Source organism: Chroicocephalus ridibundus, chromosome 18 (assembly GCF_963924245.1).
Source record: "Chroicocephalus ridibundus chromosome 18, bChrRid1.1, whole genome shotgun sequence".
Lineage (NCBI taxonomy): Eukaryota > Metazoa > Chordata > Aves > Charadriiformes > Laridae > Chroicocephalus > Chroicocephalus ridibundus.
The window spans coordinates 8,887,961-8,908,532 of NC_086301.1; the positions used below are offsets into that span (position 1 = coordinate 8,887,961).

The 20,572-nt window shown below is 51.8% G+C and overlaps 2 protein-coding genes across 2 annotated transcripts; both read right to left on the bottom strand.

Annotated features, from left to right (window-relative positions):
- Window positions 1-943: 943 nt before the first annotated feature.
- Window positions 944-1,846, bottom strand: LOC134524889 (olfactory receptor 14J1-like; the record flags this gene model as incomplete). The annotated part of the gene is made up of 1 exon (XM_063355166.1): window positions 944-1,846. A coding segment is annotated over exon 1 (903 nt), but the record flags the coding sequence as incomplete, so codon positions are not given.
- A 9,278-nt stretch (window positions 1,847-11,124) lies between these two features.
- LOC134524882 (olfactory receptor 14J1-like) lies at window positions 11,125-12,033 on the bottom strand (the record flags this gene model as incomplete). Its single annotated transcript, XM_063355155.1, has 1 exon — window positions 11,125-12,033. A coding segment is annotated over exon 1 (909 nt), but the record flags the coding sequence as incomplete, so codon positions are not given.
- Between the last annotated feature and the right edge of the window lie 8,539 nt (window positions 12,034-20,572).

Genomic DNA, 20,572 nt, shown 5'->3' on the forward strand with positions numbered 1-20,572 from the left:
CCCAGCAGGAGGATGGAGATGGCCTCGCAGTCGCACTCACCCATAAGCCTGGGGTGAGCAACCAGTGCTGGAAACGGTCGGTGAGACAGACCGGTGGGTAAGAAAGGCTGTCCATGCCACCAAGGGCACAGACCAGCCTCCTCTCTCCTGCACCTGCCTGGCTTTAATCCTTTCCACAAGCCCTGGCTCTGCACCACAAACACTCTGGTGAGAGTCCTCACCCCGCATGGTCACACGGTACAAGCTGCACTCCGAGGATTTTTACTCGTGGGCGCTTTCCAGCCCAGCCCAGCTCCCTCCAAGCTCTCCCACCTCCCCTGCCCTCTCTCCATCCCAGCCCAGTCTGCGCTGGCCCAACAGCAGAGCCCGCCCCAGGGTGCTGCAGAGCTCTGGGCACTCACTCCACAGCCACAGCCCCTCTGAAGGGCACCGCAGTTGCTGGGGGGCAGAGGAGGGTCAGCCCCAGAGACAGGGGGCATTTGGGCACAAGGAAAAGGCAGTCAGTGGGCCCCCGTGTCCTCCTCCCCAGGATATTCTGAGGGGTCTGCAGCCCCTCTGTGCCATCCCCTCTCCCCAGCCCGGTACAAGAGCCCTGGCCCTGGGGACCCTCAGGCAGCTCCTGCCGCCCCAGTGACAGAGTGGCACTGGGACAGCCTGCCCCAGGCTGCTGCAGCCACAAAGGTCTTCTCATTTCCCATCCATTCGGCGCTGCTGCTGATGGGTCTCAGAAAAAGTAGTTGCCGCTGGTTCATTTATTTTATTTAAACACACAGAGCACCTGACTCTTCATTTACACAAATCTTTTGTGTCACACAAGACAGGTGGATATTTAAGGAGGGGGGGATGAATAATGATAGGCTCGACCCATCACAACAGATACAGGGAATCATTTGCAGAGGAAGGTACACAATCTATGGCTGATGAAAAAACGTCCAATCAGTTTCCTCAGGGCATCCTTGAGCTCCTGGTTCCTCATGCTGTAGATGAGGGGGTTCACTGCCGGAGGCACCACCGAATACAGAACTGACAGCACCAGATCTAAGGATGGGGAGGAGATGGAGGGGGGCTTCAGGTAGGCAAATACTGCAGTGCTGATAAAGAGGGAGACCACGGCCAGGTGAGGGAGGCACGTTGAAAAGGCTTTGTGTCGTCTTTGCTGCGAGGGGATCCCCAGCACAGCCCTGAAGATCTGCACATAGGACACCACAATGAAAACAAAACACGCAAAGAATAAACAGGCACCAAACCCAAGAAGCCCGCCTTCCCTGAGGTAGTCTGAGTCTGAGCAGGAGAGCTTGAGGATCTGGGGGATTTCACAGAAGAACTGGTCGAGGGCATTGCCTTGGCAGAGGGGTATTGAAAATGTATTGGCAGTGTGCAGGAGAGCATTGAGAAAGCCACTGCCCCAGGCAGCTGCTGCCATGTGGACACAAGCTCTGCTGCCCAGCAGGGACCCATAGTGCAGGGGTTTGCAGATGGCAACGTAGCGGTCGTAGGCCATGATGGTGAGAAGGTAAAACTCTGCTGAGATGAAGGAGGCAAAGAAAAAGACCTGTGCAACACATCCCAAGAAAGAGATGGCCCTGGTGTCCCAGAAGGAGTTGGCCATGGCGTTGGGGAGAGTGTTGGAGATGCAGCCCAGGTCGAGGAGGGCGAGGTTGAGGAGGAAGAAGTACATGGGGGTGTGGAGGCGGTGGTCACAGGCTACGGCAGTGATGATGAGGCCATTGCCCAGGAGGGCAGCCAGGTAGATGGCCAAGAAGGGCCAGAAGTGCAAGAGCTGCAGCTCCCGTGTGTCTGCGAATGCCAGCAGGAGGAAGTGGGTGATGGAGCTGCCATTGGACATTTGTTCCCTCTGCACATGGTGGCCTGTCCAAGGAGGAAAAGACAGTGAAGAGTTAGGACAGATGCGTCCGAGTAGAACCTGTTGCATTGGTCACAGCAGGGCCCCCCAAATGACCTCCGTCCCTCCAGGAAGGCGTTTGTGCGGATCCTGGTGTGATGCTTGGTTTGTGCTGGCTGAGGGTGCAATGGGGAGCAGGGGACTCTGCTGTGGGCTCCAGAGGACTCAGTCATGCTGTGCAGCAAGAGGCAGAGAGGAGCCAGGAGTGATCGCAGGTTAACTCTACCCCCGATATAAAAGAGCTTTTGACCACCGTCACTCCCAGTTCCCCTGGCTGCAGAACAGAGCTGGGGGGGGTGGTTTTGTTTATTTTGCTCCTGTTACCCCTGTCCCACCTGAGGAGTCATGTTTGAAGGTAGAAATCCCTGGCATTTTTGCTACCCTATGAGTGCTATTGTGAGAGTCCTGGGAGGGAGTAGGACAGACCCTTAGTGCAGAAGGAGGAGAGCTGGTCTCTCCATCTGTCCTGCTCTCAGCTGCTTTTTGCCAGCACCGCTTTTGTCTGGAGGATGATCCCATGGAGAGCAGAGGAGTCCAGCTCCAAAGTGCAGATATCCATACTCCCCTCCCCAGGGAAGAGCTGTCAGCTTTTGGATGCCCAGAAGATGGGGTGCCCTTTGTGGAGAGTTAACGTTATCCCCACCCCATGGACTGCATTGCCTAGAGACCCAGAGGTTAGAAGAGGCCTTGGGCACCAGGGACACATCTGCATGGCAGGACCTGCAGGGTCAGTTGCTGAGCGGCTGCTGAAGCCCCCACCCCAGAGAGACTGAAAACAAGAGCAACAGCAGCAGCAGGGATGGGTGGAGAAGCAAGGAGAAATGCCCCGATGCTTCTGCCAAAGGGAGACAAGGCCTGGGAGGGACAGAGGGTGCTCAGGAGAGTCCCTTCTGCTGCAGCTCTGGCCACGGATGAGGCAGCTGCTGCCCTGGATCCCACCTCCTTGAGGGCAGAAGCTCACTGGGCAGGGTTAGAGTTGGCACTGGCAGGAGGCAGAGTTCCTCTGAAGCACAGGGACCCTGCTCTGAAGGACAGCCCTGGGCACCCCTGGCTGCACACCCGCCTTCATGCCCCTGCAACCATCCCCAGGAGAAGGCAGCCATCGTGTCCTGTCCCTCTGACGGTGCTGCAGGGAAGCCCTGCTCTGCAGCACACCCTTCTCCTCCTCTACACCAGAGAAAGATCCCACAGGCTGTGGGCTACGACAGCTTTATGAGAACCCTTCAGGATCGGCACTGGCATTGCCCTGCAGCCTCACACTTACCGTGCAGAGGGCTGGGAATCCTTCTCCCACAGTGAGCTCTCAGCTCTCCTCCCAGTCACAACTGCCTTCACGCTCCCTCTGCATTGATGGTCTCATCCTTGGTGCCTGCAGGCAGTGCCCCCAGCCCTGCTGCCCGCTTCACATCACCCACCTTTGTCCCAAGAGCCTGGCCCAGCTCAGCAGCAGAGGAGCAGCCCAAGGACTTTTAACGACCCCTCGGGTGGGTCTGGGGTGGAGTCCATGAACCTCAGACACTGAGAAGAAGTTGAAGAAGCCTCTCAAGATGACAAACTCAGATGTAAACTCCAAAGTTTCTTGGAGTGTTAATGGGTCCCACTGAGGACCATTACCAACAAAGCCTCCCTAGGGGCTCGTTAGAGCAGAAAACTGGAGGCAATAATGACAGGTAGGGAAAGGGAAATTAAAGGTGACTCTGATGCTGAGCAAACCTGTAGGTGTTAATCCTTCAGTGTCCCATACCTGCACCTCTTTCTTTGAAGGCACCCAATTGTCTTTTAATTTTCACCCCAATAGCTCACTACCCTTACTGATATCTCTCCATCCTCCCTGGCTGTTCTGGGAAAGACAAAGCCATGGGCTGGTCCAGCCTCCCCCTGGGTGTCCTCTTGTACCCAAGCACTGCCCTCAGGGTGACATTTCCCTCTCTCCATTTCCGGTCCCAACATCCCAAGCCACACTTTGGGGCATTCTTCCTTTCTCCTGCTTTTTTTCCACCATGTCTGCCCCACAAAAACCTCCCCATGGCAGGGCGCTGTGCACGTGCCTCTCCATGGTTTTGGTGCTAATCCCCAATGATCCGACAAAGGTGGCATTGGTGCTGTTTGTAGACGGAGCGGTGGCTGAAGGGACTTTATGAGGTTCCTCACAGACCTACGGAATTCTTGATGTAACACTCTAGGGAAGTCAGGCTCCTGTCCAAGTGGGACATCTGCCTTAACATTTCTCTCCCTGCCAACAGCGGGAAACTGAAAACAAAAACGGAAGTAAGATCTTTCTCTTTAAGGAAAATCCCTGCCTGTGTTTGCAGGGACTGTGAACACCAGGCTGCTGCTGTCTGTCTGTTGAGGGCGTGATCCACGTGGTCTTCCCGGTCAGGTCAGACACCCACTGTAACATCACCTTTACCTGTCCTCTCTTGAATCCTCTCCCAAAAGCTCTCATTTGGCTCCCCACCCATCCCCAGGCAGAGCTCCACACACTCCAGCTGCTCTCTCACGTACAGGGAAGCTCCCCATCCTCCTCTTCCCAGGCTGTCCTTCCTAAAGAGCCTGTGTGCCTCCATCGCAGCAGTCCAGTCATGGGAGCCATTCCAGCATGTCTCCATGGTCCCAGCAAGTTTGTAGCCCTCAGCTACACACAGATCTCTAACTCATCGTGTTTCTTCCTCCTGCTGCATCCGTCAATGTCCATGCACTTGAGAGAGCCTCCCCTTCCTGGAGCCTCCCCTTCCTGTAGCGTCCTTGGATGTAGCCAGGATGGACCTTGCCTCTGTGCCCTGCTATGGGTGTTCAGATGCTGCTACACAGGCACCAGACCCCTTTGGAAGGCCCTGGGCTCTCTGCCCTGCACCCACGGGAGGAGGGCATGGCTTTCCTGATGGCCCTGTGCTGCATTTGCCAGCTCCATGTGAGGACGCTCTGCACCCTAGAGCCTGGCATCAGGTAACTGGGGTGTCGAGCAACTGAGGTGTGCCTGAGAAGCTGAGGAATTGTTTTCCACGTTTAAAAAAATACGAGCACGTTTTCACCAGCAGAGATGATTGAACACTTTTCATGAAATGAAGATGTTTTCCCATGATGCCAAAAAGGGCATTTTCAGGAAGTGTATTAACCTCGGGACAAGAAATTAGCATTCTCTGGAACACTGTGTTATATGTTCTATCAGGCTGCATCGCTTTGTACTTTTGTTTGTGCATAATTAAGAAAAACCCTTCTGTGCCTGTCTGCGGCCAGTTCTCTAAGAAAAGCAGGTGGGAACTGGAGCCCAGGAGCTGTAACGTTCAACTACAGACTTCAGTGGGAAAAGGTTAGATTTTAACATTGAGATGTTAAAATCATGGCCAGGTGGCCACGGAGAGAAATGGCGGGGTTGGGGCGGTGAGGAGGAACTGTCTATACGGTGTTTGCCATCAAGGAGACTGCTTTTCCTACATATCCAGAGCTCCTTAGGAGGCACCCTGGATGAATATCAGCTGAAGATTGTTGGGAACACTTATTCTGTCAGCTGGGAAAAAAAACTGACAAAAGAAACCAAAAATCTCAAAAAGGCCTTTCCCTTTAGGTGCTCATTGAAATCTCCCTCTTTAAAGTCCTGAAACCTCTCCAACCGGCTGTACAAGACTTGAAGACTTGAAGAATCTTATGGGGAAAGGCATGGCTCATCAGAGCTTTTTGCATTTTAACAACCCTGTGATGTATTTGGTGCTGACTCCCATGGACCTCAGTTACCGTGAGGAGAGTGATCAAACCACTTGAGAAGTTAAAGTCAGAAGTTAAAGTCAGATGGCTCTGATGCTGAGTCAACCTCTGATGTGTTCTGTCAAGAAAAGGTCCATTTTAATGACATCAGAAGCACCCACACAAACCATACACCGGCTCCTTGCCTAAAAGTTATACAGGCAGTGGGGAAATCACAGGCCATGTTCCTGCTCCTGCCCTACCAGGTACGCGGGCAGCAGTGACTTCACCAGCACCTACACAACCCATGGGCCTCTTGCTGGCCTGTCAGCGGAACGGTCACAGGTGACCTTGCAAACACCTACACAAGATGGGTGCCCAGTCCTGGCCTCCCAGATTCTCAGGCACCTGGGACCTCAAAATACCCAACACAAGACATGTTTCTCCTGGGCTCCTCAGGCACCAGTGCCATCGCAAAGACATCCACAAGCCAGGTGACAGCTCCTGGCCTGTCATCTGCGCAGGGACCAGTGACCTCACAAGCACCTACATGAGCTGTGCACCTGGTCCTGCCTTATCAGCTACTCAGCCAAGAGTGACATCACAAGTACAAACCTGAGCCACGTGTCTCCTATCAGCTACAGCAGCACCAGTGACCTCCCCAGCCCCTACAGGAGCCCTGGCCTTGCTCCTGGTCTATCCGCTACTCAGGCACCAGAGACCTGACCACCCCGTCTCCCCGTGCTTGCTGTCTGCTCACCTCTGAGATACGACTCCTCACAAGCTCCTACACACACCAGAAGCCTCCTCTTGGCCTGTTGGCTACTCAGGCAGCAGCTCCTCACAAGCACATACCAACCTATTTGCTGCGTGCTCGTCTTTTGGGGGGACCCAAGCCAGTACTGACCCCCCTCTCCGTCACTTGCTCGCCCCTCCTAGAAGGGGGCCGTAGCCCCTGGGCACGTTCCAGCGTGTCCGTGCCCCACCACCTTTCGGGCACCCCTCCGCCCTCTTGAATTCCCCCCAGCCCACCCTGTCAGGGCTTGTTCTGCAGCCTGGTAAAGTGGGGGACCCCCACCCGGCCTTTTCCTTCTGCTTCCGTTCACATTTAAACTGTAATTCTTCACTACACTAAATCTCATTGAAGGGGGATTTACTCAATTCAAAACTATAGCTCCAATTCAAATTTATAGTTATTTAAACTTTGGAAACAAAAATTATTAATTTAATTTCTATATGTTTATTAATGTTTACCATTGTAGAAATCTATACACATACACATAAGTATATATATAAAAATAGTGTGTGTAGTATTAAAAAAAATAAATTCATTAGTAGAATGATACACTTCCTTTCATAGATATATACAATATATGATTATATTGTCTAGAAATATTCTATTTTTATATCCAAACGAGGCAGGCAGCCCATCCCAGGGGCTGCCTGAGAACACGCGGGTGTGACGGTGTCAAGAACTGGCCGTTAGCCAATCACGGAGCTGTGTGATCTTTAACCAAACGGCAGCTCCCTGCCAGGGAATGGCGGCATCTCGGCAGAAAATGGTGGACAAACCAAACTGGCGCCCCCGTGCATGGAGGGGAAGGGCCTTCCGGGTCCCATGCACCTCCGGGTCTATCCAGGCAGGGTGGCCGGTGCTGGCAGCCAATCAGAAGAGAGCAGAGGCCCGGTAGAGGAGCGGGGGCGGGACTTCCGCCGGAAGCTGGTGGGCGGGGCAGCTGTCAGGCCGAGTGGCCATCAAGAAGAAGGTGCAGGGCCCCAAACCTGAGGGCAAAGGCTCAGGGAGGCAGCGATGGGAGCCAAAGGTGGTCAGTCACGCTGAGGGATGGAGGCGTGTGAGAGGGGGAGTGTTTATTCCAGCAAGGTCATCTGAGCGGGGACCTTGTTCATGGGGAAACGGGGAGAAAAAAGGGAGAAAAACCAGAAGCAGAATGCACTGAGCCACAAACTTGAGCAAAGAACCATGGAGTCCATGACAAGAAAGAACTTTTGCCAGTCCCAGGAATTGGTGGGCCATCAAGAAAGTCCAGGTGGCAGCTCCAGGAAGATCAAGTGGCCGTTTGAAATGAGAACGTTGTGACTCAGAGGGAGCCTGGTCTGGGAGGGATGCGGGAATGACTAGAGCTGTGCAAACCCCTGAGGGACATGCAGCGGAAGGGGGAGCAGGGAGGAACCAAGAGGGAGGAGGCAGAAGACGGTATAAAAGAGGCCAGTTGCATGTCCGACTGGATTGACCGGGGGAAGGGGACGGAGTTTTAGGAAGAGAGAAGGGCCAGGGGCTGCTGGTATATTCAGAACCAACCCTGATCTAGTGGGAGATGTCCCTGCCCATGGCAGGGGGGTTGGAACTAGATGATCTTTAAGGTCCCTTCCAACCCTAACAATTCTATGATTCTGTGATTTTGGGTGTGTTCCTCTAAAGAAGTTGTCCTGGTCAATGGCCCAGCTGAAGTGCCTCTGTACCAATGCACGCAGCCTGGGGAACAAAGAGGAGGAGCTGAGCACCCTTGTGCAGCTGGAATCCTCATGGCTGGGGTTTGCTCCAGGCCACCCAACCAAGAGGAGCCTTTTGACGAAGCGTTCTTACTTCACCTACAGGAAGCACCACAGACACTCCGATCCTCCTGGGGGACTCCAGACACCCTGACAGCTGCTGGAAGAGCATCCCAGCAAGCTGTAAGCAGTGCAGGAGACACATGGAGTGTGTTGATGAAGGGCTTGAGAGCAGCCCTGCAGAGAAGGGCTTGAGGATACTGGGGTTTGAGTAACTGAACATGAGCTGGCAATCATAGAGTCATAGAATCATTTAGGTTGGAAAAGACCCTTGGGATCATCGAGTCCGAGCATCAACTCCACTCTACGAAGTTCTCCCTTACACCATATCCCTTAACACCATATCTAAACGAGTCTTAAACACATTCAGGGATGGTGACTCCACCACCTCCCCGGGCAGGCCATTCCAGTGTCTGACCACTCTTTCTGGGGAGAATTTTTTCCTAATGTCCAGCCTAACCCTCCCCTGCTGCAGTTGAACCCATTCCCTCTTGTTCTATCACTAATGACCTGTGAGAAGAGACCAGCACCAACCTCTCTACAATGGCCTTTCAAGTAGTTGTAGAGAGTGATGAGGTCTCCCCTCAGCCTCCTCTTCCTCAAACTAAACAGTCACAGCTCCTTCAATCGCTCCTCATCCGATTTATTCTCCAGGCCCTTCACCAGCTTCGTTGCCCTCCTCTGCCCTCGCTCCAGCACCTCGAGATCTCTCTCGTATTGAGGTGCCCAGAACTGGACACAATACTCAAGGGGTGGCCTCCCCAGTGCTGAGTACAGGGGCACAATCACCTCCCTCCTTCTGCTGGTCACACTATTTCTAATACAAGCCAGGATGCCGTTGGCCCTCTTGGCCACCTGGGCACACTGCTGGCTCACTTTCAGCCGCTTGTCAATTAGAACCCCCAGGTCCTTTTCTGCCAGGCAGCTCTCCAGCCACACTGCCCCAAGCCTGTAGCGATGCGTGGGGTTGTTGTGGTCCAAGTGCAGGACAAGAAAGCCAAGCGCATCCTGGGCTGCATGAAAAGAAGCGTGGCCAGAAGGTGGAGGGAGGGGATTGTCCTCCTCTACGCTGCTGTGGTGAGACCCCAGCTGGAGAACAGTGTCCAGCTCCGGGGTGCCAAGCACAAGACCAATATAGACCTGTTAGCGTGCGTGTAGAGTAGGGCCACAAAAATGCTCTGAAAGCTGGAACACCTCTCATGGAGAAAAGCTGAGAGAGTTGGGGTTGTTTAGCACAGAGAAGAGAAGGCTCCAGGGAGACCTTATTGCAGGAATCCAATATAAAAAGGAGGCTTGTAGGACAGTGGAGGAGAGACTTTGTACCAAGGCCTGCAGTGACAGGACGAGGGCCAAGGGTTTTAAAGGGAGAGAGGGCGGGTTTAGATTGGAGATAAGGGAGAAATATATTGCGATAATGGTGGTGAGAGAAGGGAACAGGTTGCCCAGAAAAGCTGACGATGGCCCATCATTGGAAGTGTTTAAAGTCGGGTTGGACAATGCTTTGAGAAACCTGATGTAGTGAAAGATGTCCCTGTGTGTGGAGAGGGGATTGGACTAGATGAGCTTTAAAGGTTCTTTGCAACCCGAACCATGCTGTGATTCTGTGATTCGATGTCTCTATGACCCACATACAAGGAAGCACATGGCAGTGGTGGTTACCCAGGGGGTGTTACTCAAAACCTGAAGTGATCTCAAGAGACTGAGTTTCCCACAACAGGACACTCCTAGCAGTAGCTGCTGGCACTTGTGCTCCCTCAAATTCATCTCATCACCCACATGACATGTGCATTCAAGAGTCTGGAAAGCAAGAACAAACTTCTGATGCAGTCATTTTGTGTCCCTCCATGGAGGGACAGAGCAGCTCTCTGAGCGGAGGTGAGTGGCTGTTGCTGCAGCTGTGAGGGGCTGGTTGGTGACGATTACCCTGGGGCAGGTTCCCCGGGGTGTCCGTGGACCATGGCACAGAGCAGGTCCTGCTCTGCTGGTCCTTCCTGTCTCTCCAGAAGGCCTGGCTGTGTGAGAACACTGCTGTGTGCACCCAGCCTTCACACTCACACAGCTGAGCTCTGCACTGGTGTTTTCCTCTCCCGAGCGCTTCCCAGCTCAGCCCAGCTAAAGCAAAAGCTGCGTGTGTAAGCAAAGCAAAATAAAGCATTCATTCGCTGCTTGATTTTCTGCTGCTGCCTTTATTTTGTTTCAAGTATAGAGGGAGTCTGGCTTCCCGTGTACATCAGGTCATTGGGAAGAAAGAACACTGAAATGCTCAAAAAGTGAGATTAGGAATAATATTACAACAAGCCTAAAGTAAGAGGAGAGAGAAAAAAAAGAAACAGTAAAAGAGAGAAAGAGAGGAATAGATAAAGAAAGCAAGGAATATAGGAAGGAAAAAAAAGGAACAAAAAGAAAGATAGAAAAGAAAGAAAAAGAAAGAAAGAAAGAAAGAAAGAAAGAAAGAAAGAAAGAAAGAAAGAAAGAAAGAAAGAAAGAAAGAAAGAAAGAAAGAAAGAAAGAAAGAAAGAAAGAAAGAAAGAAAGAAAGAAAGAAAGAAAGAAAGAAAGAAAGAAAGAAAGAAAGAAAGAAAGAAAGGGAAGGAAGGAAGGAAGGAAGGAAGGAAGGAAGGAAGAAAGAAAGAAAGAAAGAAAGAAAGAAAGAAAGAAAGAAAGAAAGAAAGAAAGAAAGAAAGAAAGAAAAGAAAGAAAGAAAGAAAGAAAGAAAGAAAGAAAGAAAGAAAGAAAGGGAAGGAAGGAAGGAAGGAAGGAAGGAAGGAAGGAAGAAAGAAAGAAAGAAAGAAAGAAAGAAAGAAAGAAAGAAAGAAAGAAAGAAAGAAAGAAAGAAAGAAAGAAAGAAAGAAAGAAAGAAAGAAAGAAAGAAAGAAAGAAAGAAAGAAAGAAAGAAAGAGAAGGACTGTAAAAAGGTTATGAACAGAAGGTTGTCCTGCTGTTTTCTGTGAATATTGCAGTATATTGCAATAGTTTTCTCAGGGCATCCCTGAGCTCCTGGTTCCTCATGCTGTAGATGAGGGGGTTCACTGCCGGAGGCACCACCAAGTACAGAATGGACATCACTAGGTCTAGTACTGGGGAGGAGATGGAGGAGGGCTTCAGGTAGGCAAATGTGGCAGTGCTGAGAAACAGAGAGACCACGGCCAGGTGAGGGAGGCACGTGGAAAAGGCTTTGTGCCGTCCCTGCTCTGAGGGGATCCTCAGCACAGCCCTGAAGATCTGCACATAGGACACCACAATGAAAACAAAACAGGCAAAAGAAAAAAAGACAGCAACTACAATAAGCCCGCTCTCCCTGAGGTAGTCTGCGTCTGAGCAGGAGAGCTTGAGGATCTGGGGGATTTCACAGAAGAACTGGTCCACAGTATTTCCGTGGCAGAGAGGTATTGAAAACATATTGGCCGTGTGCAGGAGAGCATGGAGAAAGCCACTGCCCCAGGCAGCTGCTGCCATGTGGACACAAGCTCTGCTGCCCAGGAGGGACCCATAGTGCAGGGGTTTGCAGATGGCAACGTAGCGGTCATAGGCCATGATGGTGAGAAGGTAAAACTCTGCTGAGATGAAGGAGGCAAAGAAAAAGACCTGGGAAACACAACCCAAGAAAGAAATGGCCCTGGTGTCCCAGAGGGATTTGGCCATGGCTTTGGGGAGAGTGGTGGAGATGCAGCCCAGGTCGAGGAGGGCGAGGTTGAGGAGGAAGAAGTACATGGGGGTGTGGAGGCGGTGGTCACAGGCTACGGCAGTGATGATGAGGCCATTGCCCAGGAGGGCAGCCAGGTAGATGGCCAGGAAGAGCCAGAAGTGCAAGAGCTGCAGCTCCCGCGTGTCTGTGAATGCCAGCAGGAGGAAGTGGGTGATGGAGCTGCCGTTGGACATCGGATCCCTTTGTTCCCGAGGTACTGCCAAAGGAGGAAAGCACACTCACAGGTCAGGACAGCTCTGAGCAAATCTCTTCCCATTGCCTGCCCTTCCAAACCCAAGACCCGAAAACACTCTTTGCCTGTGTCCTTCCTTCCGGGAGCTTTCTGCATTGCCCTTGTTGGAGCTCTCATTGTTGCTGGCCAAGTGTGCCGTGAGGAGCAGAGCTCTGCTTGTGGGCTCCCAAGGAGTCATCCCTGCTCCACAGCAGCGGGGATTTGGGAAAGGGGTTACAGCGTCTGACATTCACTAGTTACCTCATCTGTAATCCACTTGTAACGCAGAGGAGCTGCTCAGCATATTCCTGCAGGAAAACCTCAAGGAAGCTCCTGGTTGTCCTAAAGCCGCAATGACATGAGCAGAGCCAGCTCACTCCTCAGCCTTGTCGGGGGGGAATGACCACACACTCGCTCTTCCTGAAACACCTGCAGTGGGATAGGGAGAAGAGGGAGAAAAAAGAATAAAAATCTCATGGGTTGAGATACAGACAGTTTGATAGACCAGTAACGGGAAAGAAAATGACAATCATTGTAAAAGAATATAGGAAACCAGGAGTGATGCAGTACAATTGCTTACCACCCGATGCCCATCCCGAGCAGCGAACACGGATTCCTGCCGCCCGGCCAACCCCCATTTCTATACTGAGCATGACGTCTGTGGTATGGAATATTCCTAGGCCCAGCTTGTCCTGCCTGTGCTCCCTCTCACTTTCTACGGGAAACTGAACAAGTCCTTGACTTAACATACACACTACTTAGCAACAACTCAACCAAAATGTCTCATCATCGTTAGTCTCATACTAAATCCAAACCACAGCAGCTTCTAGGAAGAAAATGAACTCTCTCCCAGCTGAAACCAGGACAACACCCAGGCAGCGCTTGTCTTGAGGTGCTTCTGGAAAAGTCCCTGTGAAATGTCCACTGCCTCTGATGGTGCAGCAGAGAATCTCTGATCTTGGGTATGTCCTCCTGCTCTACCCAGGAGAGAGATCCCATAGGTTTTGGGCTATGAGAGCTTTAGGAGATCCCTGCAGGAACTGCAGCGGCATTGCCCTGCACCCAGAGACTTACCGTGTCAAGGGCAGTAAAGGTTTCTCTCTCTGTGAGCTCTCAGAGTCCTCCCACTCCCAGCTGCCTTTAACCTCTCTCTGCCTGCTCGTCTCCTCTCACGCTTTGCAGAGGAGACTGCAAAAGAGACTTGCCATGACTTTCCTCCATCCCGGAAGCCTGGACCAGTTTAGTGGCAGAGGACCAGCTCAAGGCATTTTATTGACCTCTCTGGTGGTTTTGGTGCTGAGCCCATGAAGCTCAGACACAGGGGAAGCTGATGAAACCTCTCCAGAAGTCAATGTCAGATGTAATTATGAAAGTTTCTTGGAGTGTTAATGGGTCCCACTGAGGGCCATTACTGCCAAAGGCTCCTGGGGGCTCGTTTGAGGGAAAACTGGAGGCAGTGAGGGCAGGTAGGCAAAGGCAATGGAGAGGTGTCTCTGATGCTGGCTAATCCTGAATGTGTGAGAGGAAGGCAAAGGGCCAAGCCCTGGCCTCCAGCCCCTGGGAAGGGAGATCCTGCCCCACAACCACAGCTCAGGGCTCTTCCTGGGGCATTGTGATGGGAGGACGTGCAACGCCAAGGGCAGAAACACAGAATGACGGCTCCCGGGTGGGGAAGAGGAGGCGCTAAGGCCCTAGTGCTGTAAGGATAAGGTGTCTTCTGGTAGCCTTGGTGGCACAGACAACAGCCACAGCCAAGAGGAGAAAGACATAAGCACTGTTGGGGCCTTTCGGCCTTGCCATCTCCCTTGATCGCTTCCACCACTGACTGTGCTATGGTGTCCCACATCTGCTCCTCTTCCCCTGCAGGCTGCAGACATCCCCCCTGCTTCCCCGTCTTGCTCTCCTCTCGGCATCTCACTGCTTTTACTGACCTCTCTCCGTCGTCCTTGGCTGTTCTTGAAACACAACGCCTTGGGCTGATCCCGACTCCCTCTGGGTGATCTGTTGCAGCACAGCACTGCCCTTGCAGTGGCATTTCTTTCTCCTGGTGTCCAGTCTCAACCTCCCAAGCTGACCTTTGTTGCATTATTTCTTTCTCCTGCTGTTTCCTTCCAAAGAGAAGATCCATCGTCTCTGAAATAACCCTGCAACCAGTTTCAGGCTATTCCAATACTGCCCAGAGCCTCCCTGCCACTGGGCCACAGAAGCCCAGGTCCCTCAGCTCCTCCAGAAAGCACACGTGCACTGGGCCCTCAAGCCCATCGTGGCAGACCTCCTCTGGACACTCTCCTGGTCCTCTCCACTTCTCCAAAATGGGGAGCCGCACACTGGGACACAGCTGTGTGTGTTGGGCCACAGCAGTGCTGAGTGAAAGGGGAAGGTGACTCAAGTTGCCTGGGGGGCACACGCTCCTCCTCCTGCAGCCCCATAGACAGCCGGCCTTGTCCACAGTGAGCGTGCACCACTGGCTCATGAGGCGTCCCTCAGGGTGCCCAGCCCCGTCTCCGCAGGGTCCCTGCTCAGCACATCAGGTCCCAGCCTGTCCTGCTGCCTTGGGGTTATTCTTCGCCGGGATGCAGGACTGGACACTTCTCCTTGCAAAACTTCAAGACATTTCTGTTGGCCAAATCCCAGCATTTCTCTAGCTGTCCCTGGACTCAAGCTCCATTTGGTCATCCATTGGATTGAGTGCACCCTGAGTAAGTTTGCAGATGACACCAAGTCGATTGGGAGTGTCAACCTGCTTGAGCGTAGGAATGCATTGCAGAGGGATCTGGAGAGTCTGGATCGATGGACCAAGGCCAGTGGTCTGAGGTTCAACAAGGCCAAGTGCCGGGTCCTGCACTTGGGTCACACCAACCCCATGCAGCGTTACAAGCCTGGGGAGGAGTGGCTGGAGAGCTGCCCTGCAGCAAAGGACCTGGGGGTGTTGGTCGACTGCCGGCTGAATACGAGCCAGCAGTGTGCCCAGGTGGCCAAGAAGGCCAACAGCATCCTGGCCTGTATCGGGAACAGTGTGGTGAGCAGGAGTAGGGAAGTGATCCTCCCCCTGCACTCGGCACTGGTGAGGCCCCACCTCGAGTACTGCGTCCTGTTTTGGGCCCCTCACCACAAAAAAGGTAATGAGGCGAGGTATTGAGGCGCTGGAGTGGGTCCAGGGAAGGGCAACGGAGCTGGTGAGGGATCTGGAGAATAAACTTTATGTGGAGTGGCTGAGAGAGCTGGGATTGTTAAGCCTGGAGAAAAGTAGGCTGAGGGGAGACCTTCTCACTCTCTAAAACTCCCGGAAAGGAGGTTGTAAGGATGTGGGGTCGGTCTCTTCTCCCAAGTGAGAGGCAATAGGACAAAAGAAAATGGCCTCAAGTTGTGCCGGGGAGGTTTAGGCAGGATATTAGGAAAAATTTTTACACTGAAGGGGTTACCTAGCATTGGAACAGACTGCCCAGGAAGTGGTTGAGGCACCATCCGTGGAGGTATTTAAAAGACAAGCAGACATAGTGCTTAGAGCTATGGTGTAGTGATGGCTTTTGTCAGAGGTACGTTGATGGTTGGAGTAGGTGATCTGAAAGGTCCCTTCCAACCAAGACAATGCTATGATTCTATTCAACTTTCATTCCCTTTTCCAGTCTTTTTCCACTCTCAAGTTCTTCTCTTGGATCACCCTCATCTCCTCCCATACAGTGACCATTCAATGCACAGGGACCTTGAGACACCTGGGGACGTGGCCAACAGAAACCTCCTCAAGTTTTTCAAGGAGAAGGGGCAAAGTGGGAGAGGACCAGGTGAGGAGTGAGTCTGAGGAGAGGGGCCTGGGCATTTTGAGGGATGCCATATGAGCCTCTGGTAAAGGCTCAGCACCATTACGGCCAGCTGCATATGATGCGGTGTTAGAAGGACCGTGGCCACCCAGACATGGGGATTTATTGTCCCCCTCGACTCAGCACTGGTGTTGCCACATCTGCTCTCCTAGTATCCCAGAATGGTTTGGGTTTGAAGGGACCTTTAAAGATCATCTAGTTCTATGCCTGTTTTTTAGGGACATCTGTGACTCGATCAGGATGCTCAAAGCCCTGCCCTACCTGACCCTGAACACCGCCACAAACCACAATCCACAGCTTCTCTGGGCAACCTTTTCCAGTGTCTCACCAACCTCACTGTGAAAAATTTCTTCCCTATGTCCAATCTAAATCTACCCTCTTTCAGTGTAAAGCCATTGCCCCTTGTCCTGTCATTACTGGCCCTGGTAAAATCTCTCTCTCTCTCTCTTATAAACCTCCCTCATAGATTAAGAGGCCACAAGAAGGTCTCCTTGCAGCTTTTTTGTTTCCAGGCTCAACAACGTCAACTCTCTCAACTGTTCTTCCTAGGAGACGTCTTCCAGCCCTCCAATGACTTTTGGTGATCCATGTCTTGACCCGCTCTAACAGCTTTAGGCATGAGGCATGTGGTGAGGGTTTCAGCTTTGGCGTTCGTGTCCATGGAAGGGCTACAGATGAGAGCTGCAGGTGAGGGATTAGGGTTAGGGTCCAGGCAAAGGCTTAGCGGGAGCTGCGTCCTGCCGAGTCTGAGGGGCAAGAGTGTGGAAGGCACTCAGCGTGTCTGGGCCCTCGTGGTGAGCAGAGGGAAAGCTCATGTGGTGATGACCAAAAGCATCCCCATTTCAATGAGCTGGGGGTTAGCACTGCGCCCCTTGGCTTGACCGGGCACATCCAGGGGGCTACAGCACACAGGATGTCTCTGCCTCCTTTCTTTGTCACCCTGCAATCACTGCCTCTGGCTTTCGGCTCTAATCAGCCCCCAGGAGGCACACTTCCATTGCCTGAAGCAGCTTCATCACCCACAGCCCTCAGCAGACCCTGCTGAACCTCCAAGGCTCTTTATTCCTGCGAGAGCCCTCCACACTCCGAGACCTTCCCCTGGGAGCTCGTTGACGTGAAGGAACTGTAATGAGTTTATTCTTGCATCTCAATTGGCCACAGGGTCGCAAGGGGACTTTGAGGGGAGACTGTCTCCAAGGAGGAGTTTTGCTAGAGTTTGCTGGAGAAGAAAAGTTTTGTTTAACAAGCACATAATGTAACATGGGCAGGGACATCGCTAGAGACATGAGTTGGTGACAAGGTTCTGGGCTGGAAATTTGGCCAAGAATAAGGCAAAGTTTTCTTAATCTGCCACACTGTCTCTTTAGCCAACTCACTAATTGTACGTATATTTATAATTTCCTATCAGTCTCTCCAACATATATCTTTTATGGTGATGGTTTGAGGAAGGTGGACCTTATTGGAGGCTTGGACTTGGCATATAGTGGAGGAATGCATTGGGTTTCTTTAATTAATTGGTATCATTTTTTTCCTTCTGGTTGCTCAAATTTAATAAGAATCCCTTGTCTATTTACAGCCAAGTCTGCGGGGGAATCAGGCAGGAATTGGTGCAAAGGAGCTGTTAACATTCAGCTGCAGACTCAGCGCACAAGTCTGATGTAGGAAAAGAATGCAAGTCCCAGGCAGCCCCAAGAGAAACGGTGGGGAGGAGGAGGTGGTGGGGAAAGTTGTCCATATAGTGGGGGACTTCGAGGAGACGGCAGTTGGTTCCTTTCCGGTCTTCCTTAGGAGACCCTCTGGTTCAGTATCAGTTGGAGAAAGCTGCAAGCATTTCTTCTGGAAGAATAAAAAGACTAATAAAAAGCCCTTTCAAAATGAAAAATTACCTTTTTATTAAGTTCTTCTTGAAACCTTCCACTTTAAGTAGACTCCTGAGACCTCTCCAATGAGCTGTACCAGGCTAGAAGCCCTGAAGGAAATCATGGAAGAGCTGTGGCTCATTAGGGCTTTCTGCACTTTAACGAGCCCCATGGGGCATTTGCTGCTGAGCCCAGGAATGCCAGATACTGAGAGGAGCTGGAACAACCTGTGCAGGAATTCAAGTCAGAAGCAAACGCCAAAGTGTCTTGGAGCATTAGTTGTCCCCACTGAGGGCCATTACAGACCAAGCCTCCCCATGGATTTGTTGGAGCAGGCAAGTGGAGGCTGTGATTACAGGGAGGCAAAGGCACTGTGCAGGTGGAGCTGGTGCTGAGTAAAGCCTTGATGTATTTTATCCCGCCAAGCGGCCAGCCCTGGGAAGGGGGATGCTGTCCCTCACACTGGCTCAGGGCTCCTCCTGGGGCAGTGAGGTGTGGGGTGTGCAATGCCGAGTGAAGGACAACGGCACCACACCTCCCGGCCTCCCTGGGGGGTGCGAGGAAGCAGTGAGGCCCCGCTTCCATGAGATTAAGGTGTCTCCTTTCAGGCCTTGGTAGCAAAGACAACCGCCACAGCCAAGGGGACAAAGACCTGCAGGCTGTGGACACCCAACCTGTTTCCTCCCCTTGCTCCCACTGGGGCATCTCCTCGCCTTTACCGACAGCTCTTCTTCCTCCCTGCCTGTTCCTTGGAACACCCAGCGTTGCGCTGATCCAGGCTCCCTCTGGGTGACCTCAGCACTCACAGCACTGTCCTTCATGGGACATTTCTTTCTCCTCATGTCCACTCTTCTTGGGAATGTTGATTTGGGATCCTGCCCAACTTTGATGTGGCAGCAATTTAAGATTTATTAACACAGGGTTTACTTGTATGATGTTAACAATATTAATCACCTGGCAATTATCAAAATGATTTAACAAAATTTGCTATAATCAACACAGCGTCTTATTGACAGATTCAAACATGGCAAGGTTCGCCTGAGACATACGAGAGTTTATATAGTTTAAAGGGGAGTTATACGTAAGAAAGGGACTCTTGACCAAGGCCTGTAGTGACAGGACAAGAGACAACAGTTCTAAACTGGAAAAGAGTAGATTTAGCATAGGCCTGAGGAAGAATTTTTTTATGAAAAGGGTTGTGAGACGATGGAACAGGTTTTCCAGAGATGTTGTGGGTGCCCCAGCACATCGAGGATATCAGGCTATCAAAGCGTGCAGGAGGATATGAGGATATGAAGATATCAAAGTGTAGATTTTCCAAGGATATCAAAGTATAGGTTTTGCGAGGATTTGAAAAGTAGATTTCATGAGGCTTTCGAGGATTGGATTTCAGAGTAGATTTCGCGAGGATTTCAGAGCTCATCTGCTGACAAATGCAGACGAAGGAAAAGAGTGAGTCATTCACTACTATTGGATTTCTCGAGGTGACCAAGATCGTTTGGTACCAGGAATTTACTACTTTTTGCAAAAAGAGAAACATCTTAATTCTATAGGTTAACCTCTGTATCTCTTTGTGTGTGCGCGATTCGATTTAAAAAGCTCTCTTGTAAGCCTTGTGTTTGTGTGTGTCTGTGTGTGTGATTTGATTTTGGAAGCGCATTAGAATGATGATGCTTTTGGTCATCGGCAGCTGAGTTTTCCCCTGGTCATCACGAGGGCAGAAACACGCGAAGTGGCTACGCACCCTTCCCCTCTGACCCAGCACTGCCCAGCTCACACTGAGACTTTGCTGGACCCTAACCCTAATCCCTCACCTGCAGCTCTCATCTGTAGCCCTTCCCTGAACACCAATGCCAAAGCTGAAACCCTCACCACATGCCTCACGCCTAAACCCAAAGCCAACTCCCTAATCCTGTCCCTCAACCTCCTTTCGTCTTCAACCCCTCCCCTAAGTCTTACTCATGTTTCCCAGGATGTAGGAGGAGGGCAGGGATTGTGAAGTTCTGGAGGGAAAGGCCAGGGAGATGATGAGATGTTAGGGGCAGGCAAGAGGAGGATGAAGGCAAAGGTGCCCTTGCTGGCGAGTAGATTGTGGTGTCGTTAATGCTGGAGGAAGCTGCGTGTGAGGAGCAGCTTGGTGAAGTGCTCGAGACGCCTGAGAGTTTCATCAAAGAGAGAAGGGAGCATGGGATAGGTGAAGGGAGAAGCGTGTGGGAGGGACAGCACTTGGCGAGGTTCCTGCTCTTGAAATGCCTTAACTCTGGCCTAACCCTAAGCCTCTAGCCCTAACCCAACCCCCTAACCCACAAAGCTGAGCAGGACTCAGATCAATTACAAGAAGCCCTAAGAAGAATCATCCTGAGCCTCACCATGACCCCTAGCCCTAAAAGGGGAGCTCTTACCAGATTTGACCAGAGTTTTTGGTTCGCATGGAAGAGAACTGGTAACAGAAACCCCTAACCCAAAAGCCCTAGCGGCCTCCCTCGGAAGCCCTAACCTTCCCTTGTCCTCCAAACCTCACTCTAAGCTGTTTTTCCCCCAGAGGCAGAGTGAATGCACAGGTTGTGAGGTCCTGGAACGGTCGCATGACTTTGGAAGACGAAATGTGAGATGACATGTATCAGATCAGCTTGTGGGTGACAAGGTGGGTGATTGTGGGGAAGCTACTCTTATGTCAGCTGTGCCTCAGAACCTCACAGGTGAGTAAGAGGCAGGTGTCTGTGAAGGTGCCTGAAGTCAATTCTGCCTCAGAACCTCACAGGCCAGAAATAGTAAAATGGCTTGGCCGCTGATCGTGAAGTCACAACCTGTCTCTGCCAGTGAA